At 47.8% G+C, this 20,253-nt stretch overlaps 2 protein-coding genes and 1 long non-coding RNA gene across 3 annotated transcripts in view; 1 reads left to right on the forward strand and 2 right to left on the reverse strand.

Annotated features, from left to right (window-relative positions):
* Positions 1-20,253, reverse strand: part of LOC306809855 — a 639,653-nt gene that overhangs the window by 430,055 nt on the left and 189,345 nt on the right. The gene's annotated exons all lie outside the window — the stretch shown is intronic.
* On the reverse strand, positions 6,864-8,532 carry MOCS3 (molybdenum cofactor synthesis 3). Its single transcript, XM_079321522.1, has one exon. It carries the CDS (start codon positions 8,468-8,470, stop codon positions 6,878-6,880), a length of 1,593 nt encoding a protein of 530 aa, XP_079177648.1. The 5' UTR covers positions 8,471-8,532; the 3' UTR covers positions 6,864-6,877.
* DPM1 (dolichyl-phosphate mannosyltransferase subunit 1, catalytic) lies at positions 8,521-13,696 on the forward strand (the record flags this gene model as incomplete). Its single annotated transcript, XM_079321523.1, has 9 exons — positions 8,521-8,627; positions 9,111-9,210; positions 9,851-9,884; positions 10,239-10,315; positions 10,409-10,434; positions 10,731-10,826; positions 11,326-11,394; positions 11,697-11,811; positions 13,233-13,696. The coding sequence occupies 9 exons, from the start codon at positions 8,521-8,523 to the stop codon at positions 13,335-13,337; spliced, it is 729 nt and encodes a 242-aa protein (XP_079177649.1). The 3' UTR covers positions 13,338-13,696.

Below are 20,253 nucleotides of genomic sequence, written 5' to 3' on the forward strand. Positions count from 1 at the left end.
AGATCTCCACAGAGGCTTCAGGAATGTCACTGAACACTCAGAGGCTTTAACAATGTCTGATTAAACACAAAGCTCATGCAGGGCTGAATCACAGCTCCCCACATTGTCAGAAGCACGACTGGGAAGGAAACTGGTGTGCTCCATACACTCCTGACTCTGGGGGCAGAGCTCCACTGGGCCTCAGCCTGGTGCAAAAGCAGCATTGTTTGCTGCAGAGTTTCACACCCCTCTTCTGGGTTTGCAACAGGCTGAAAAGTGGAGTTGATCATTCTAAACCTACATAGAGTGAATTGGCTGTTTAATAAGAAATTAAACAATAAGAGTCAAGTCTGACTTTGAAGGCCATGACATCAATCCCTGCTCACATGAACCTCTGCCCTGAGCTGGCTCTGGCTGAAGTGTCAGAGATTTCACATTTTCACAGTCATTACTCACCATTTACTACCAGGAGTGGGTACAATACTGCATGGCCCATTTCTTCTGTGTTAATAGTTCTGTTGGCTACCTCATGCAAGATTTGATTTAGTATCTATTTATCCACAGTATCTATTTAGTGGATTTAGTATCTATTTATCCAGAAGATGACAGTGGTCATCAAAAAATACAAAATACAAATACAAAATACAGGGAGGAAAAGATCCCAAGTCTGATGAGCTGGTGGATCTGGAGTATCCCAGACACAGAGAGTGCAGCCTACAGAATTCTAAAAGATCTGAAGGCATCTGAAGGAACTGGAGTCATTCATCTGACAGCAGAGGAATGTCACCCCTGCCAACAAAAATGCACCTCAAAAGTTCTATTGCTACAGCAGAAATTGCAAACCAGTAGATTTGCCAGTCACTCCTTTGCCATGTCCTCTGTGGCATCTTACCCATCCCTGTTCTGAAAATGTTCAGAGTTTGGTCTATTAATTACTAACAATAAAACTAGTCCTCCCTCTCTTTTTCTCCCTGTTTTTCTTTGTCATTTCCCAGTGTCTGACATCCTCTGAAACACTCCCTAGAAATCCCTAATGAGATGAGGAATGTTATTAGCCATGAGCCTGCCAGGAGCATGGTGAGAGCTGCAGGATCAGGATATCAGGGGATCTTCTGCCCTCTTCAGCAGGGCTTCTACTTTTCCTTTGCCTGCAGGAACTAATCCAGAAGCAAATGTCACTTGAACAGAAATAAAGTTCTGCCATAACTGGAACCACAGCAGGCCAATTAGGGTAATTAGAGCATATTTGCTACACTTTATAAATATTCATTCATTATCCCTGTAGCCCTTGTGACAGGAGCTGGAGCCTTGTGCAGCACCAGAGGCAGGCAGGGCACAGAAACCTGTGTAACTCTGTCAGGCTGAGGTCTCAGCTCCTCCTTTGCCAGGTCCCCTCGTTAATGACAGCAGCTCTGTAGCCATCCTTAATTATGGTCATAATTTAACTCCTACATTCAGTGTGGGTCCAGAAAAACTGAGCTGTAAACCACAATAATTAGCTGCTCGAGGGACTGATGGAATATAAGAAATTCCCAGCCATCATCTGGAGATTGGGATTTTTTAAAAAAACTTTACAGCTCATTTGGCAGCTTCAGTCATGCAAGTGAAGTGGTCAGCAAGATAATAATGTTTATCTTTCTGTTAGAGATGACAATGTAATTTAAATGGTGCCCACCTCAGGAACAAAGTAGGCACCAGCATAAATTTCTATAGTTAATTCTATGGAGTAATGAAGTTTTGACACAGAATTGCTGAATGATAGATTGAAATGCTGCTCTCATTCTCATTAGTGATGCACCTGATGTCACAAAGCAGCTGAGAGAAATCATCCATAACTTTCACAGGGCTGGCAGCTCCCAGATCAGCCAAGGAAAAGATGATTCCATTTCTTCCACTCATAAAGAAAAGCACGTTCTGGGAAATCCATACATATTATCCTCATGCAAACCAAACCCAACAGTGCAACTGCAGGTGACTTTAATTTTGGAGAGGAATATTTCTGGTGACATCTGTGGGCAAAGTTAAGGCTGCAAAGCATCACAAGGCAGAGTGAGGGGAGGTTTCCAGCAGCCTGAAACTGGTTTGGGAAAACTTTCCTTTGAGAGGGACCTGGGGAAAGCTGCAGGTGCAGTTTGTCCACTGACAGCAGGAGCTCCAGCACACAGCTGAAGTGCTGCAAGCACCAGGAGAATTCCAGAGGAATTTCCCCATGGAAAGGGTGGCCAGGACTGGCAGGGGCTGCCCAGGGAGGTTTGGATCCCCAGGGATGCAGGGAAGGGCTGCAGGTGGCACTCAGTGCCCTGGGCTGGGGACAAGGGGGGCATCAGGCACAGAGTGGACTGGATGTTCCTTGGAGGTCTTTTCCAACCTGTGATTCTGGGATGCTGGGATTTTGGGATGCTGGGATTTTGGGATGCTGGGATACTGGGATGCTGAGATTCTGGGATTTTGGGATGCTGGGATTTTGGGATTCTGAGATGCTGGGATGCCAGGATTCTGGGATTCTGGGATTTTGGGATACTGGGATGCTGGGATTCTGGGATTTTGGGATGCTGGGATTTTGGGATTCTGGGATTTTGGGATGCTGGGATTCTGGGATTTTGGGATTCTGGGATTCTGGGATTTTGGGATTCTGGGATTTTGGGATACTGGGATGCTGGGATTCTGGGATTTTGGGATGCTGGGATTCTGGGATGCTGGAATGAGGTACAGTTACATTTTTGCACATTCCTGACAGGCAAAGCCAAAGGACAAGTGCTCCCTGTACACACAGCTCTGGCTGTTTTCTGTACTGTGTATAATTACATTTATCACTGGCAGAGGGGCAGTGCCCCAGATGCCCAGCTGGCCCCAGAGGTGGCTCCGTGCTGCTGGCAGAGCCAGGAATGGCTGAGAAACCCAAAGGTCCGGGGTGTGAGGGGTGTTTGGGGAAGGCTCCATCCAGGCAGAGCAGGAATTAACCCGATCCAAGGATCTTACATTGCCATCTACAGGCTGCTCCCGGCAAATCCCCGTCCTGAGGAACCCACTTTAGAAGGGTGGATAAAATACTCAACATCCAGAGGGAAATATCCAACCCCTTGCACTGCAGCTGTGGCTTCTCGTGGATCTGCAATGAAACAAGGATGAAGATTCCATCACCATCATCTCTGGGAAGTGTGAAACTCCCAAAAATATTTACTCAGCATTTATTTATAATTATAATATTGGTAAGTGATACTTTTTAAAAGGTTAATGGAACTTTATCTGACTAAAACTAAGATTTTCAAGGTCACATGGGCAATGTAAACACCTCCATCACTCATAAAAGAGCAGCCTGGTAATGATTTTATTATAAAAGAAATTACAGAACCTACCCCAAATGATTAAAAAAAGAAGATAGTAATCTAATTGAGGATGAGAAGGCAGCTATAGAGTGTTTTAATGAGTTCCAATCACTGTCACACCTGCTGCCTCCCACTACTCCAGTAGTAAAGAGAAATTGAGAGCAGATTTTCAGAAGCGTGTTCGAAATGACAACACACAAGTCCTGGAAATGACTTGTATAAATTCTGCCTAAAACATATCAGTCCCTCACCTGGAATACACCTCTGGCTGTGCACATACATATCTATCCAATAAATACATAGATGAAAGGGCAAGCTTAAACACTTCAATGATTTTTAAGGATTTCAAACCCTTAGTGAAGTTAGAAGTGTGTTTCACAAAACAAGAACTTTTCAGCAGGGCCTGTAGCAATAGGACAAGAGGAATTGGTTTAGACTAAAAAGGGTAGATTGAGACCAATGGTAAGAAAATTTGAATTAATGTGAGGGTGCTGAGGGCCTGGCACAGGTGCCAGAGAAGCTGTGGCTGCCCTGGATCCCTGGGATGTCCAAGGCCAGGCTGGATGGGGCTGGGAGCAGCTGGGATGGTGAAGGTGGGCTGGGATGGGATCAGCTTTAAGGTCCAATCCCACCAAACCATCCTGTGAATTCCATCATTCCTTGCACTGCTCCTGAGCAGGTAAATGCCCATTTGCCTAAGAGACTGCATCCCCCAGCCAAATTGCTAAGGAGCCATTGTAAATTTGGAGATAACCTCTCTTCACCAGCAGGGATTTGGTCTCTTAGCACAAGCACAAACACCCTGTGGACCAAACCACATCTTCCCCTGCCAGCAGAGAACATCCCACTGCTGCTCCTTCCCCAGTGAGCCCAGCAAAGGGCCAGGGCAGCAGAGTGACAGGCAGTGAGGTGCCAGGGAGGCAGAGCAGCTGGAGCTGTGCCCAGGGGGTCACAGGCTGCTCCCCTCCCTGCCCACTCACTCTGGGGCTGACTGCATCCCAGTGGGCACCATCATTTCAATTACCCCTACTGCACACTAGGAAGAGCTTCTTCTCTAGCTGGAGAACTTGAACCACAGCAGGACTAGACTGAATTTCTACCAGCTTGCTTTTCTGGTAAGGTTCACATGGCAGGCATCACTTTGGAGGGCAGCTATTTTTTGTTCTTAGCAGGAGTATGAAATATCAGAATTGTAGGTACTTCATAATGAAGAGAACAAGAGGGCAAAGCAGCACCACCACACCTTTCAGTTGGCTCTGAATCAATCACTTGAAATGGAATGTAAAGACAAGATCAAACGAGCACAGGCAGTGGTAAAAGCCTGGAGAATGAGCAGACAGAGGTGATTTTCTCTTCCTGTGCTGAGAGCAGTGTCCCAGCTGCTGCCAGGGGAGCACAGAGGTGCAGCTTTGTCAGTGCTCCCATCAGAGCAGGTGCAATGCCCCACTGCCTTGTCCTAGTCCCACACTCTGTGAATTTTAGCTATTACAACTATTCTAGAACATCCTTATTGAATGGGCTCCTTGGAACCTGCAGAGACTGGAGAAGTGATGTGCACCAGAGGAGTGCAGAATAAAATTTTGTAAACACTGCATTTCTTCTCTGTCTTTTGCTATATTCTGCTTTTCTCTGCTGCTTTTCCTGCCCTGCACATTTATTTCCCCACCAAGATGCTGAAGCTGCAGAGGGAGGTAAAGCAGCAGGGCTGGTATATTTAACCAAGCAACACAAACCACAAAAATTTGTGTGTGCATTTTCCTGTTGTTTACATTACCCTAATCCACGTTAATATTCATCTCCATTTTATTTTATTTCCCTGGTCTTTTTTTTCAGCAGACCTGCACAATGATGGATTTGTATAAGGGACCTCAGCTCTTGCTAAGCTTGAATTGCATCTCTCAGCTCAGGAATCTTGTAGTTTATGAACTTGCAGTGCCACCTAGCACACAGCCCTCACATTATTCCCTCTGTAGTTTCACAAAGGAAAGCTCCAAACTTTTGCATTATTTTTCCCTTCTCCCCAAATCCTTGGGTTCACCTTGCCTGGAATGAGTGGAAGGAATCCCTTTGCCAGGTGAGGGATGGGACACAGCACCACTGTGGGTATTCCAGAATTATTGCCACTGTGCCTCCTGCATTTCAGTCTCTTCTTGACATCACAGAGAAGAGAAATCACAGTGAAGACAGAAAAATTTAAACCCAGGTCAAACAAGCCCCCCTGGTTTCTAATTGCCAGGAGAGGAAAGCCTCACACTGTGACTGAGCTGTGCCTCCAGCCCCCAGTGACCCTTGGGCACACACCACCAACACTGAAGATTAATTAAATCCTGACTTTCACATTTTCATTGTCCTCTAAACTACAAGATCTGACTCTGTTTACAAATTCACTGCTCCTTCATGAGACTGCCATTGCTAGAACCATGGCTTGTTATAACACAGCTGGGAGTGTGGCTGTTCTCAAATTTATTTTACCAAAATACACCTTTTCAGCTACTAATTATAATGGCATTATTCTTTTTTTTCCCAGTACAATGTGAAGATTAGTCATGACAGGTGTTTCTTTCCTCCTCAGGAAGTAAAGAAATCCATACCTTAATTAATATAAGGAGATAATTACTATGCTGAGGTGATAAGGCCTTAGGCAGCTCTGCTGAAAAGCTATTTATTTCTCTTTTTTTTTATTCAGTTAAGTACAGACACTCCCCAGATGTGCAGAGCTCTTCATGCCAGCAAATCCAACTGGGGAGGTGCAAGTGCCACAGCAACAGGGAGAAAACTCAGGAAACAGATCTTTGTCCTTGCAGGAGGAAAAGATAAATATCAATATTTTCCTTTCTCACCTCCTCATTATCTCTCAATCTCTGCAATCTTCTAAGCACTGATAAACGCATTTTCTGTGTTTTACAAACCTTCCGGGGTCAAACTTATGTCTCATTAGCAGTTAACCTCAGTTCCTCTATTCAAGCTGGGGAATCCACTGCTTTGCCATCCCATAAACGAGGATGGATGGTTCTGGAAGTTCTCAGCACCTGCAGCTGTTCCAGTCCAGAAATGCACACGGGCTCTGCAGAGAGCTGAAAGGTGCTCACCACCATGGCCACTCGTGCTGTCCTGGCCATTCCCTGGCACAGATTAAAGGTGTACAGACCAGCCAGAGATGAACAGGAATTATTCTTTATTCATTTCATGCACCGTTTCAGTTTGTTCAGCACTTTAGAGAGAGTAAAACCATGATTCCTGTGTTTTGCTGTTCTCCAGGTTATAATTGCTAATTAGGATATTCTCAATCGTCACGTGCACAGGTCAGTAGTTATGCCAAGTTTTTACTATTAAATCATAACCAAGGAACACATCTCTTTCTACTTTCATGGATAGATTTACATTTTTATAAAAATAATCAGACAGCTAAAAAAATACGCATTTTTTTTGGGAAAAAAAAAAAAAGGGGTAACGTAAAAAGGCAGGATGGTATTTTTGTCTGTTTTTTACCATGTGATATAGCCATTACAAAGAGGAGATGGAACCCTACAGAACTTTGCAAATGTGTGGGGTTTTTTTCACCACTTAAAATTCTAGTACTGAGGAAACGTTGAGTCAATTTTAGTGGCCCAAGCCATGAGCCCCCCTTTAATATCCTTAGCTACCAGAGCGCCAAATTCTTCGTCGGGTAACTCCTGCAGAATTTTTACAGCCTTCTGGGAATCATTCCCTAACTTGCAAACAACATAGACGGGGAGAGCGGCTTGGCCGTCCGCCCTGCGCCTTTCCTCGCCGATCCTGCGGCGCAGGAGCTGCAGCGCCGGCGGGTCGCGCTCCTGCAGCCGGCGCAGCGGGATGTGCAGGGCGTGCTGCAGGCGGCAGATGTCCGCCTCCACCTGCGGCCGCACGTCCAGCAGCAGGTGCGGGACGCGCCCGTCCAGCAGCTGCTTGTACTGCTGCACCGAGACCCTGTGGGCGCCGGGCAGCAGCCGCACGGCCCGGCACTTGTCGGTGGCCGAGGAGCCGCAGAACGCCTCGTAATCCTGCAGGCAGGTGATGCTGGGCCGCTCGCCGCACACCGCGCAGTCCGCTTTCCTCGGGCGCAGCTTGATGTTGCGGAACCTGCCCTCCAGGGCATCGAACATCAGCATGTAGCGGTGGAAGGAGGAGCCCATTCCCGAGGCGATCTTCAGCACCTCCAGCGCCTGCAGGCAGCCGATGATGCCGGTGACGACGCCCAGCACGCCGCCGTCGGCACAGTTGGTGACGGTGTCGGGCGGCGGCGGCTCGGGGAACAGGCAGCGGTAGCAGGGCCCGCCGCCGTGGTTGTACACCACCAGCTGCCCCTCGAGGCGCAGCGCGCTGCCGGACACCAGCGGCTTGCCGGCCAGCACGCAGGCATCGCTCACCAGGTAGCGGGTGGGGACGTTGTCGGAGCAGTCGGCCACGATGTCGTACTGGCGCACGAGGCGCAGCGCGGAGCGCGGCCGCAGCGCCCCGCGGTACGGCACGTACTGCACGGCCGAGTTCAGCCGCCGCAGCGCCGCGGCCGCCGAGCGCGCCTTGGGCCGCCCGCAGCGCGCCTCGCCGTGCAGCACCTGCCGCTGCAGGTTGCTGGTCTCCACCACGTCGTGATCCACCAGCCCCAGGCGGCCCACGCCGGCCGCCGCCAGGTACTGCGCCAGCGGGCAGCCCAGCCCGCCGCAGCCCACCACCAGCACGGAGCTCCGCGCCAGGCGCAGCTGCCCCCGCACGCCCAGCTCGGGCAGCACCAGCTGCCGGCTGTAGCGCAGGATCTCGGCCGCGCTCAGCGCCGCCCGCGCCGGCAGCGGCGGCAGCTCCGCGGGGAAACCCGGGGCTCCCTCCTGCTCCTCCTCGTCGTCGTCCTCATCCTCCTCGTCGGCATCCCCCGAGTCCCCCCGCGCCAGCTCGGCCGCCAGCCGCTCCCGCAGCCCGCGCGCTCCGTCCTCATCCTCGGCGTGCGCCGCGTCCCCCCGCGCCAGCTCGGCCGCCGGGGGCTGCCGCAGCCCGCACGCTCCCTCCTCCTGCTCCTGCTCTCCGTCCTCCTCCAGCTCGGCCGTGTCCCCCCGCGCCAGCTCGGCCGCCAGCCGCTCCCGCAGCCCGCGCAGCTCGCGCTCCCGCCGGCGGATCTCGGCCCGGAGCCGCGCGGCCGCCGCGCCCGCCATGGCCGCTGCGCCCGGCCCGGCCCCGCCGCTTCCGCCGCGTCACTGCCGCCATGGCGCCGCGGGGCCCCGGCCGCGTCTCCGTGCTGCTGCCCACCTACAACGAGCGCGACAACCTGCCCCTGGTCGTGTGGCTGCTGGTGCGCACCTTCGGCGACAGGTACGGGCACGCAGCCCCGCGCCGGCGGGGCTCGGACGGGGCTGGGCAGGGACAGACGGGTCTGTAGGGCTGGCGAATAACCAGAGACGGACCCAGAGACGGCACAGGGGGAAGGCGGTGACACCATCCGAGCACAGAGCCCGCAGAGAGGCACAGAATCGCTGAGGCTGGAAAAATCCTCCCAGCACATCGAGACCCCCCTGTGTCACATCTCCATCTCGTCCCCAACCCGCATTGAAGGAGCAGAATCGCTGAGATTGGAAAATCCTCCCAGCACATCGAGTCCCCCCGTGTCACATCCCCACCCTGTCCCCAACCCGCATCCCCGAGATTGGAAAATCCTCCCAGCACATCGAGTCCCCCCGTGTCACATCCCCAGCTCTGAGTGCCACCGCCAGGAATTCCTTGGACACCTGCAGGGATGGGATCCACAGCTCCCCGGGCAGCCCTTCCCTGTTCATTGGGAAATCATTCTCGTTTCAGTGGCATCGATTTTGAAATTATCATCATCGATGATGGAAGCCCGGATGGGACACAGGAAGTTGCTCAGCAACTGGAAAAAATATATGGATCAGATAAAATAGTGAGTTGTGTATTCGGTAACTCTTTTTGTATTTTTTTTTTTTTTTAATACTATAAGTACTTTCTTATAGAACTGAGATGGATTCCCTGGATTCTGCACTTTCTTCCCATCCTTGAATAATTGTTGTACACCACTTTAGACACATGTAAGCTCATTATAGTTTATAATGCTGCATTCTAACCAAATGTGTAAAATCATGAATCATTTGTAAAATGCTGTTGATCCTTGGTGCATTGCTGTGTGCTCCTGAGCAGTGACTGGGGTTTGGATAAGGTTTAATTTCATTTTATTTGACTGCAGGAGTAAGGAAATGAGAAAGATGAAAGCTGGATTGGGCTTATGATTTATTTTTAATCTGTCTCATTGCATCCCAAGAACAGGAATTTTTGATTTATTATTTTTATCTTTGTAATATATTACAGCATAAGCCTCAGTTATGTACAAGATGTTGTAATTTCCTTAGTGGCAGTCAGATACTTTTCCAATCTGTTACTGTGTAAATGTCAAGTTTTTTAAAGTATTTCTGGATTAAGTTGCATTTATGAAAATTGTTTAAAGAAAAAAAAATATATAGCAAGTTTTAGAGTCTTTTTTAAAACTATATGTCAAGTAATTTATGTGTTTTCTCTATCTCCTGTAGCTTCTGAGACCCAGAGCAAGGAAGCTGGGCCTGGGTAAGTCCTTATTAACTGATTAGTGAAAACAGATAAAAGAATCTGCTGGATACTTTGACTTATCCAATGTACAAAAATCCAGAAAAAATCACAGTAAAGCCCAAGAGCAGAAACACATTTTCATCAAGTTGTATGTAAGCAAACAAGCTTAAAAGATGCACACAAAACTGCAGTGTGTTTGTAAAACCTTTCCCAGAGCTGATCCTCCCTGCTGCCCTGCACCCCCTGAGCACAGGCTGGGCTGGAATTATTGATGATCCTTTGGAGCCCTGTCCTGGGGCTTTGGAAATGACATTTCAGGTGAAGTTTCTCTGTGCATTGGTGTGATAAAACAGTTGTTTGTGTTTCCATCAGGCACTGCTTACATTCATGGGATGAAGTATGCCACTGGGAATTTCATTGTTATTATGGATGCTGACCTCTCCCACCATGTAAGGCTGCACTGCTGGCTCTTATTCAGCTTTCAGTGGCTGCTGCTGTTTCACCCCTGCCCTGTTTTCTGATCTGTCTTCCTTTCATTGCAGCCAAAATTTATCCCAGAGTTTATCAGGTAAGTGCTGATTATAGTAGGAAAGTCGATCTTTATAAATTATTTTTGAGTCTATGAAATTCTATGCCATAGTGGATAAAAGATAATTATAAGATTTCCTGAAGTAGCTTTTTATAAGAGAACAAGTAACAGGTATTTGAGTAATACTCACAGCCAGCCTAACTATTGCTTTCCTCTCTTCTTATTTGTTCAGAAGTCTGTAAAATATACAGTACTGAAAGAATGATGGTTCTTATTTTGAAATTTGTACTTTGAAACATTCCTCCAGTTTTTCTGATAAAACCAATTGTTTATAGAAAGCAGAAAGAAGGCAATTTTGATATTGTATCTGGAACAAGATATAAAGGAAATGGAGGAGTGTATGGCTGGGATTTGAAAAGAAAGTTAATCAGGTTAGTACTTTTCAGCTCTTTACACAAAAAACTGTTATTTGTAAATAAGAATTCCAAGTACTCCATCCTGTAAGTTCAACTCTTTAGTCCCCAGAAGTGCTGGGCACTGCAGAATGCCACTAAACACCAGGAGCACCCACCAGTGGCCAATTCTTTGGTTAAAATCCACCAAGAAGGACTGGAATGACATGGGTGGGCTGGGAAAATGGGTTGGAACAGAAGCCTCAGGTTGGGACAGACATGCAGTCCCATCATCCAGGGAACAAGCTGAGACTCAGACCTGGCAGCTGGAGGGACACCTCAGCCTGCACAGCTGGAATGCTCCTGTCCCTGCCAGAGAACAGGCAGGAGTTGATGTTGATTTATTTATCCTGCAAGGAATCTGGAGCACAAGCTGTGTTAGAGTCACAGGGAGTGGATTTGGATTGTGCCTGGTTTTTACTGGCTGGAGTAAGTGCCCATCTTTTTGGACTAACCAACTCTGATGTTTCTTTGGCAGTCGTGGAGCCAATTTTCTGACTCAGGTCTTGCTGAGACCAGGGGCATCAGACCTAACAGGGAGTTTCAGGTATGGGTCTGGTTTGTAATTCCTAAAGTTTATTGGAATAAGGAACTTAAAAGCATAAAGTTCATGCTGAATAAGGAGCTGGAGTAAGAACAGACCTTCCTTACTGTGGAGTGTGAAATCTGTTTGGGAAGGTTGGAAGAAACAGTGGATTAGATTGCAAGAGCTGCTGCTCCCATGACCTCCTTAGAGTTTTATAAATAGTAATGAGCTGAGTGATTGCAGTTCAGGCTCCTACACACTATCTGCATTTCTAAATTCCAGAAACTGGGCTTCAGGTTATATTTGCTTTGCATTGTTCACAGGCTGTACAGAAAGGAAGTCCTGCAGAAGCTGATGGAGAAGTGTGTTTCCAAAGGCTATGTCTTCCAGATGGAGATGATTGTGCGTGCCAGGCAGTTGGGGTTCACCATTGGAGAGGTAGGAGCAGCTGGGAGAGTGCCCTGGGCTTCCCTTCCAGGGCTGCACAGGTTTCTGACAAGAAACAGCCAAGATTTTTAAATTAATACAGAGAAATTCCATGTGTAGAGTTCTGTTTTTCCAGCCAGACCTGAACTTGCAGTTATTTATTCCTCTGGCTTCTCAGATCCTTCCCCTCTTCCTGTTGCCATTCCTTCAGCAGCACATAATTTTACAAGGTTCTTCAAAGGAGGGAAAGAAGTCAAAATACACCACCCTGCTTCCTATTGTACAGGCATCTCTACTCAAGTCTTTACAAATCATTTCATTTTCTCCAGCAGCCTGATTCTATTTCAGATTCGTTCTCTGTCAGTTATTGCCTTGTTATTTTCCAACTTTTCAGCTCCCACAACTCTGCTTCTAAACTCTTTGTGCTGTCTACAGTCAATGAAAAAACTCCATGAAATTGTTAGATTCTCTATCTCCAGCAGTTCTGCTGCCTTTTTATTTCATTGAATTGCTCTTGCAGATCTCTTTAAAGATGCTTCACTTGGAATCTCTCTGCAGGAGAATCTCAGAGCCAGTTCTTCATCCTCATTTCAGGACTGTGAATTGTCAGAGAATTCTCTCTCTCTAAGCTTCATGTGTGCCATTTCTCTATTGACACAGGGTAGAGCATTTCCTCACAACAAAGCAGCTCTTTTCTTCCACCTTTTTTGCTTGTGGAGCAGCATCCCAGGGAAAAATATTTCTTCAGCAAAGTTGAGAATTGAGATTGAGCTGTGCCAGTTAAAAAGGAATAATAGAGCCTTGGAAAATGCTGCCTGTGAGACCAATGGTAGAACCTCTTGTGCAAGGAAGGCAGAAGTGCAGACACAACTCTGCTTAATTCCTGTGCTCAGAGGAGTGAAAGCAGAACATTCCCAACATCTCAGGAGTAGTGAGTTCATCTGGACAGTGTCACTTTGTTAAGGAGGCCAAAATTAATGTGTTGAATGCCTGTAAATCCTGCAGATAATCTATAAAATGGCCAGAAACTGCTAAAAGCAGGTCTTGTACAGCAGGCAGTGTCATGTTCTGAAGGCATCTGCCAGGCAGGGTGAGGCTGAGCTGCTCCTGGGGGCAGATTTGTGCTTCCTGAGGCACTGACTCCAAGGCTCTGAGTCTGGCTGACAAGGAGATGCTGGAGGCTTTGGGAGCTGTTAGTTTGCTGTGCCTGGGTGGATCATCCAGCCATGAGTAATGTCTTTGGATCAGCTTTAAACCAAGTAAATCCACCCTCCCCAGCTCTGGGGCACCATTAAAGGCCCTGGCACAGAGGATCCAGCCTGCTGCTTCCTCCTCCCCGTGCCTGAACACACCTCAAAGGTCTTTCTTTTGTTCCCAGAATTTCTGATGGTTTTGGTTTTGAACCTCACAAACCATTTTGCTTGTTCCAACAGGTTCCCATCTCGTTTGTGGATCGTGTGTATGGAGAATCCAAACTGGGAGGCAATGAAATTGTCTCCTTCCTAAAGGGGCTCCTGACTTTGTTTGCTACAACCTGAGAGTTCATCCTGAAGTCATTTTTCTAGACAAACATTTTCTGACATCTGTGTAGATTTAATCATATAATAGAAAAAGCTTGATCATTTGTGTGGTGACCAGAAGACCTGCTATGACCTAACAATTAAACAACCATCAACAATAAATCAAACATTCTGCAGCCCAGAATGCTCCTTCCTACAGAAATGGACTGTATGTTAAACCAAAAATTAATAAAGGCTCATGGTTTTCTATTTTTGTAAAAATAACTATGTCTTAATGAAGAACACAAAGCTAAATGATCTTCTGCATTTGGAAATGAATCATTATTCAGCAGAAGCTAAGGATAATTTCGAAATAAAGACAAGCAAGGACAACAAAACCCCTGGAATGTGTCCTGTGGTTTGTAGATATTAATTTAAATAGATACTAATTAGTGTCCTTTCTTGCCCTCAGCACATGTGCACATTGTCATGAAGCAGCTCCAAAGAACTGCTCGTGGCTGGGGCAGTTCAAGAGGAAATCAGAGTTCAGTGGTTTGTGCCTAGACTGGAAAGAAGGAAGATTCTTTGGATAGGAAATGGAACCATATGTGTGGAATAATTTTGTATTCTGTGTGTTTGTCCAGAAGCAGATGAGTCCCTTTCCTTCTTTAGAAACTAAACACATTCAGAGTCTGTGAAATGGGACCTCAGCAGGTCTGAGGGAACAGAAGACCCCCATTCACCTCAGGGAAGGTATTGCAGATTTTTTCCACATGTCAAGTACCAGTTTGCAAAATTGAGTCTGTATTCAGTGAATGTAAAGATCCAGATCCTGAGGAAGGAAATACAGACAGATCTATGCAAGGTTTTTTCACAGCCTGATAGAGCCAGAACTCAGAAACTATGAAGCTCTTGCAATCAAATGTTCATTTGGGAGGAGGATGAGATTATTCTGATAATGGCTTTATGTATCTATATTAAAAATATGTCATTTTTTTGTGGATACCTGTGGAGTTTGAAGACACCTGGACAGAAAATTACTGGTGTGACAGGAAAAGCAACAAATGTCTTTAAAATGAGCCTATTTGGCTCATGTTTGCATTCCCTTAGCACACTAGATGCAGTTGTTGATGTTAGAAAAAAATTCAGGAAGTCTGTAGATAAATGATGCATTTGTATTTCAGAGTCATCACATTGATAAAAAGAATTCAATAAAAGTTGCAATAAAGGTTATTTAGAGCTAGTCCTCTGTTCTCCAGTGGGGTTGGACAGATTCTGATGATTTCTCCTTTGCTGACTGTCCAAAGTAAATAGAGAATTTGCTGTAAAATTCTAAAAGATGTAGCTGCAGGTTTTGACTCCACATGTAACTAGATCACAGTGACTGAACTCTACATTTTGTGACATTTGCCTGTACTTTTTCAGAAGATTACATATAATTTCATTTGCTGCAGACTAATCAAGAGTAATAATATACACAGAGATACATCTCTGGATTTAAGGGCCAGTAAAATCTGCAGCAAATAGGTTTTATCTGTTTATGTCTCATTTGGAGGTTTCACAGCAAAAAGCATTCTTTTAAGTTAAAAATAGTTATGAAGTTTATAATGACCAAATAATGAGGGTTTGGATGTTTATTTAAATTTACATAATGCTAATCATTTGCTGGAATGCAAATTAAGCCTCATAAAGGTTATTTTTTCCTCGTTTTTATAGGTAGGTATATATATATATATGTATATATATATGAAGTCCAGTGTATGAATTATTCATCATCTGACTGCTGTGAATTAGGGTACAGCTTTTAGAAGGAATTATGAAAATTACCTGGTAAAATTCCTTCATTTATTGATGAGACCATTTTTGGAGGGAGGTGCTTTCACATTTCAATTAGGGTCATAACACAGGAGTATTCTGTGTGCTGCAGTGTGTGAAAATTTGAAATGTGACAAGGCAACAGGTTTTAGGTAAATGGTGAAATTTGTCACTGTGCTTAAAGGTGATCAGGGAAAAAAAAAAAATTCTATCAAGGAACAAAGCCAAGAGTTCCATGGCATCAGGAGATGAGCAGATACCACAGGAGTGCCTGAAAGAAGGAAAATGATCTGAGTTTCCACCTCCATGGATCCCAGGGAAGCATTAGGAGCAGCCAGGCTTTCCTGCCTTGGTGGATACACAAACACACATTTCACAGCCTGGAAACCATTTGGCTTTTCCCAGCAAAAAAAAAAGTCTTGTGATCTTGCTGTTCTCAAAATGTTAGTAACAGACTATAGTGGAACAGCACTTCTGTAATCTTTGGAGATCAGGTGCTTGGAGCTCCATGTAATATCTTAAATATTCATGTACTAGGGATTTATATAGTGGCATTTTAATTCTCAGTTCCTTAATACCATTGCAATACTCTCCTTGCCTTGTTTTGGCCACCACAAAACAGTGACTTGACATTTACTGAGAATTTTTTTATTTCATGTCCTTGGCTTTACAGTTCCACATAAATCAGCTTTTTCTTAATTACATCCATATTCATTTCCTATGAAGGCACAAATACTCTGCTAATGCACTTTCTCTATTATACTTCCTTAGGAATCTGTGGCTGCAAGCACTCAATCATCTGGCAGGAGCAGGAGCTTCACTTTTGCTTTGGATTTTTGACAAAATCTGAGGCTTTTACCTCAGCCTGCAATAAAGATGAACCTCACTGCCAATATAAACACTACAGTCAAACAGATTTTCCAGTGGACTGTGTAGAAATCCAACTGCAAGGCTCCACAACCTTCTGCATATCAACAGTAAAAATAATGATGACTAATCAATAATATTTATTTGAGAGTCTCTCAGGATCCCAAGTACAAGGCTGGATTGAGATCTTGGCAGAAATGAATTCAGTGACAGATTGCCTGCTGAGCTCAGTGCAGGGATGACTGCAGGGACAGATTTCAGTGGCTGGCATTCCAGAGCTGAGGGAAATGCTAATCCAGGAGCAGCAGCAGCAGGGGCTGTGCAGGGACAGGAGCTCACCAAACTCTCCCAACATATTGGTGACCTCCCCTGTGCCATGATGCAGGTGACATGGGCAAAGAAAGGAGCTAGTGCCAAGCACAGCAACTCTGAGCATCATTTCCTCCTCTGTTCCTGCCACATTTTACCCTCCCTCTCCAGGCACTGTGGCAATTCAAAACTTTCTTATAGACTGGTTGATATTGTTCAGGGGGAAATACATTGGAACTAGAGGCAGAAAACCAAATTGCACCTTCTAATCCAAAGCTATATCTGAAACCTCAGCTGCTGAGAGGGATTTCAACAAGACAGAGAGCATAAAATGGGAAGTTGTCCCTGCAAGGTGGTGGCACCAACAGTTCAACAGAAACTGGCACCAATGCTGGCAGGTGTCTGATCAGCACAGGAGCTGAGCCTTAAACATCATTGTGAGAGACGTGGTCTTAATGCTGATTAACTTACTTGTATTTGTTATATAATTAATTATGTCGTGTGTGAAGCCATCAATAGTTGTCTCAATTATTTTGTACTTGAATAAAACCCAAGCATGACACTGCTGAAGTAGCACTAGGATGAACGTGGGCACAGTTGTGACCTGAAGCAGCAGCACAATGCTTGTGCAATTAAACCTATTTGCTTTGGGAGTGCTAATTGTCTCCCCTCTGGAGTGAAGTGTTTAGGCTCTTACAATGCAGTGATTTTACTGATTTTTCCAGTGGCTGTATTGTGAGAAACAAAACCCACTTCTGTAATAGAAAAAGTAGATTAAGACTATTAGCATCAACTTCTGCTTCATTTTCTCTGTACACACAGGAGAAAAACGATGTCAAGACTGCTTTTCTCTTTCTTCCTCACTGCTTGAATTTTAGCTTTAGCATCAATCTTTTCACACAAACTTTGTGAATTGTCATCTTTCTTCCCCAGCTCTCTGTTGACAGCTGTCACACTGTGTGAAGCACCACCAGAGCCCTCCTGAGCTGAAGGGGGAGCAGCTCGTGTCCATCACTCAGGGCTGCTTTCACACCCACTCTCAGCCTCCCCCCAGGTTCTCAGCCCTGGCACTGCAGATTTTACCCCGAGGCAGGCAGGGGCTCCCTTCTGCTCCAGCTTCTGCTGCCACAGCACCTTTCCCTTCTGTTCCCTGCCCTAAACACCCCTGCCTGCAGCACCCTCCTGTGCACTGAGTGTTTCTGCCTCCTGACACTCCTCTTTCTACCTGGCTCGTATTTCATCCCCTCCCATGCCGAATTCCAGGTTCTAAACTCTTCTCAAATGGTTTTCCATACTGCAATTATGGACTGACTACCCCATCATGGCTGGGAGTGTTCCCAGCTGGGAACTCCTTGATGTTTCTGCTCTTGGGGAACTCTGTGCACCTCTATCTCCATCCCAACCTTATCTTATCTTGTAAGTATAAACAGCAAGATATAAACTTACTCAGACACTTCCACTTGCTGCCAGAATTCAGGACAGGGAATGATGCCTGTTCAGATCTCCTCTCTGGATTCCAAGTCTGTTTTTGAGCTGTTGTGTCCTTTGCACAGATTTTTGTGTTGTGCTCATTCCCTTAAACACCTATCAAATACCATTTCTATCTCCAGCTGCATTATCATGTCCCACTACACTCAGTTCCCCCAACCTTCAGACATTTCTGCTTATTCAAACTCAGCCCTTAGAGTAGGTCTGTGGGTTGTTCTTCTGGAATTGTTGTATTATTTGTGTTAAGTGATGGCTAAAAGGTGGTCAGTGGTAAGGCACAAATAAAATAGTGTTGAAATAGGAAGGTGCTCAGCTCTGGGGCTGTGTGTTTTAGACAGGAGCAGACTGGCTCAAGCAGCCATGAATTTAATTGAGAGTTTCTGAATATGGTCCTGACTTAGAAATGTTTCAAAATGTTTCCCAACATACTTCAGTGATTGTGCCATCACAGGAAATATATCTGCTCTTGGAAGGCAAAATGATGCTGTTATAGGAAAACCAAACCAGCTCTCTTTGCTTTCCTTCCTTGAGACAGATTCCACGGTGTCTCAGAGAACTCTCAAAGCACCTCAGTTCTAGGGGCTCTTTAATGCCAAAGCACCAGCTTTGGTCCCAAAGTTTTGTGTATTTTCTGGTTTTTTAATTTACATTTCCATGGAGAAAAAAAGACTGTGTCTTCCTGACTCATGACCAATGATGTGAAGATGTCATGGAAGCAGCCAGTGAAACTTGCAGTGACAAGCTGGGCATTTCCATGAGCCACTGAGCCAGAAAGTCTCAAAGCAGCCTCAGAGACGCTAAAACGTCACTAAAATCTCACAAACGCTATTTCAGTGAATTGTGATAAACAGCACGTGCAGATTGCCAGGACACCAGTCACTTGAAAATGCACCAGATCCTTGAGTTACACGAAATCTAAAGAATTGACACCTAATTGACACTCTAAAGAGGTGACACCTCTGCTCTGCTTCTACACTTCAGGGGAGGAATCAAATGGACTTTCCTTTCTACATTGGGAGGCTGAACCCCAGCGTGACTGAGCCAGAAAGGGTGTGAATGCTGAGGACAGAGGGAAATACACTTTACTTCATCCTCCAAGTGCTTGTGTCTTTCTGAAGTAACAAAAGCCATCCATGCCTTTCACTCCTACAGGGTTTTTTTGGTGAGCTATAGGATTCATCCTCGTTTGTTGAGGAGATCTTGAGCAGTGTGATGATCCACAAGGAAGAATCGTACGTGGGGTCTTGATCCAAAGTTCCTGATGAAAGTGGAACGAGCAGTGTCTGTGCACAGTGTGTGTGAACACGAGTGCCACGGCCACCAGGAAGGTCCAGCCTGGCTGTGGGTGCTGGCCCCATTGCAGGCTGTTAACCCAAAATGTGAGGGCACATGGCAGGGATTCCCGGGGCTGTGCTGAGCAGGGCTGGGCGCTGGCTCGATGGTGCCGGTGGTGCCTTCCAGCCCGGCACACTCTGTGCTCCTGCGGTGAATTTGGATTGCAGAGCGTGGCCGTGCATGGCCCCCACAGCTCCAGGGTCACCTCACGGCACCCGCGAGCAGTGCCCCCGCCCCAGCGAGGCTCCCGCACGGCCTCGCCTCACACCAGCTCCTTCCCCCGGGCCGGGCTGCGACACAATGGCTCAGCCCGTGCCACCGCACACCGGAGCGTGCCCGGTGTGAAACGAGACTCCACAGCCGCTCCGGGCTCTGCTCGGAGCTGGGCACAAGCTCTGCCTCCTGTGCAGGGACAACTGCTGCGCTCAGTGCCTTGTTCAGGTGCCCCGGCTGGGCCTGGGCCCTGCTCTGCACACAGCGACACCCAGGGCTGGGGCCCCTCACGGGGGCTCCACACAGGCCGAGCAGCGCCAGCTCCCTCAGCCTTTCCAGGGCACGGAGGTGCTCCAGGCCCTTCAGCATCCTTCAGCCTCGGCCGGACGGGCAGGGCAGGCCCGGGTGGCAGGCGGGCCGTGCCGGTCCGTGCCGTGCCGTGCCGTGCCGTGCCGTGCCGTGCCGTGCCGGTCCGTGCCGTGCCGGTCCGCGCGGTCCCGGGCCCGCGGGGGCGGGGCGGGCGCGGCCCCGAGGCGCCGCCGCCGCCGCACGAGCCCCGCGCGCGCTCCCGGGGCCGCCCCGCGGTCACGTGCGCGCCCCCCGCGGTCACGTGCCCCGCGCCGCTCGCGCCCCCGCCCCGGCGGCGGCGGCCCCTCAGGACGGGATGTAGTCCCGGCCGGGGGCGCGGCGGAGGGATCCCCGCGCCGGACCCAGCCGCAGGGCGCGGCGCCTCCTAGCGGGGCCGGGGTAGATCCCGCCGCCGCCGCCGCCGCCGCCATGGCCGCGGCCGCCCCGGTGCGTCCCGCGGGGGCCCCCCCGCGGCGGGGCCGTGTCAGCGCCCGGAGCCGCGGGCGCGGCGGGGCCGGTGCCGCCGGGACCCCCGGGGCTCCCCCGCCCCCCCGGGGCGCGGCCCCCTCCCCTCCCGCCG

This window comes from Erithacus rubecula (assembly GCF_903797595.1).
Source record: "Erithacus rubecula genome assembly, chromosome: 18".
In the NCBI taxonomy this organism is placed as follows: Eukaryota; Metazoa; Chordata; class Aves; order Passeriformes; family Muscicapidae; genus Erithacus; species Erithacus rubecula.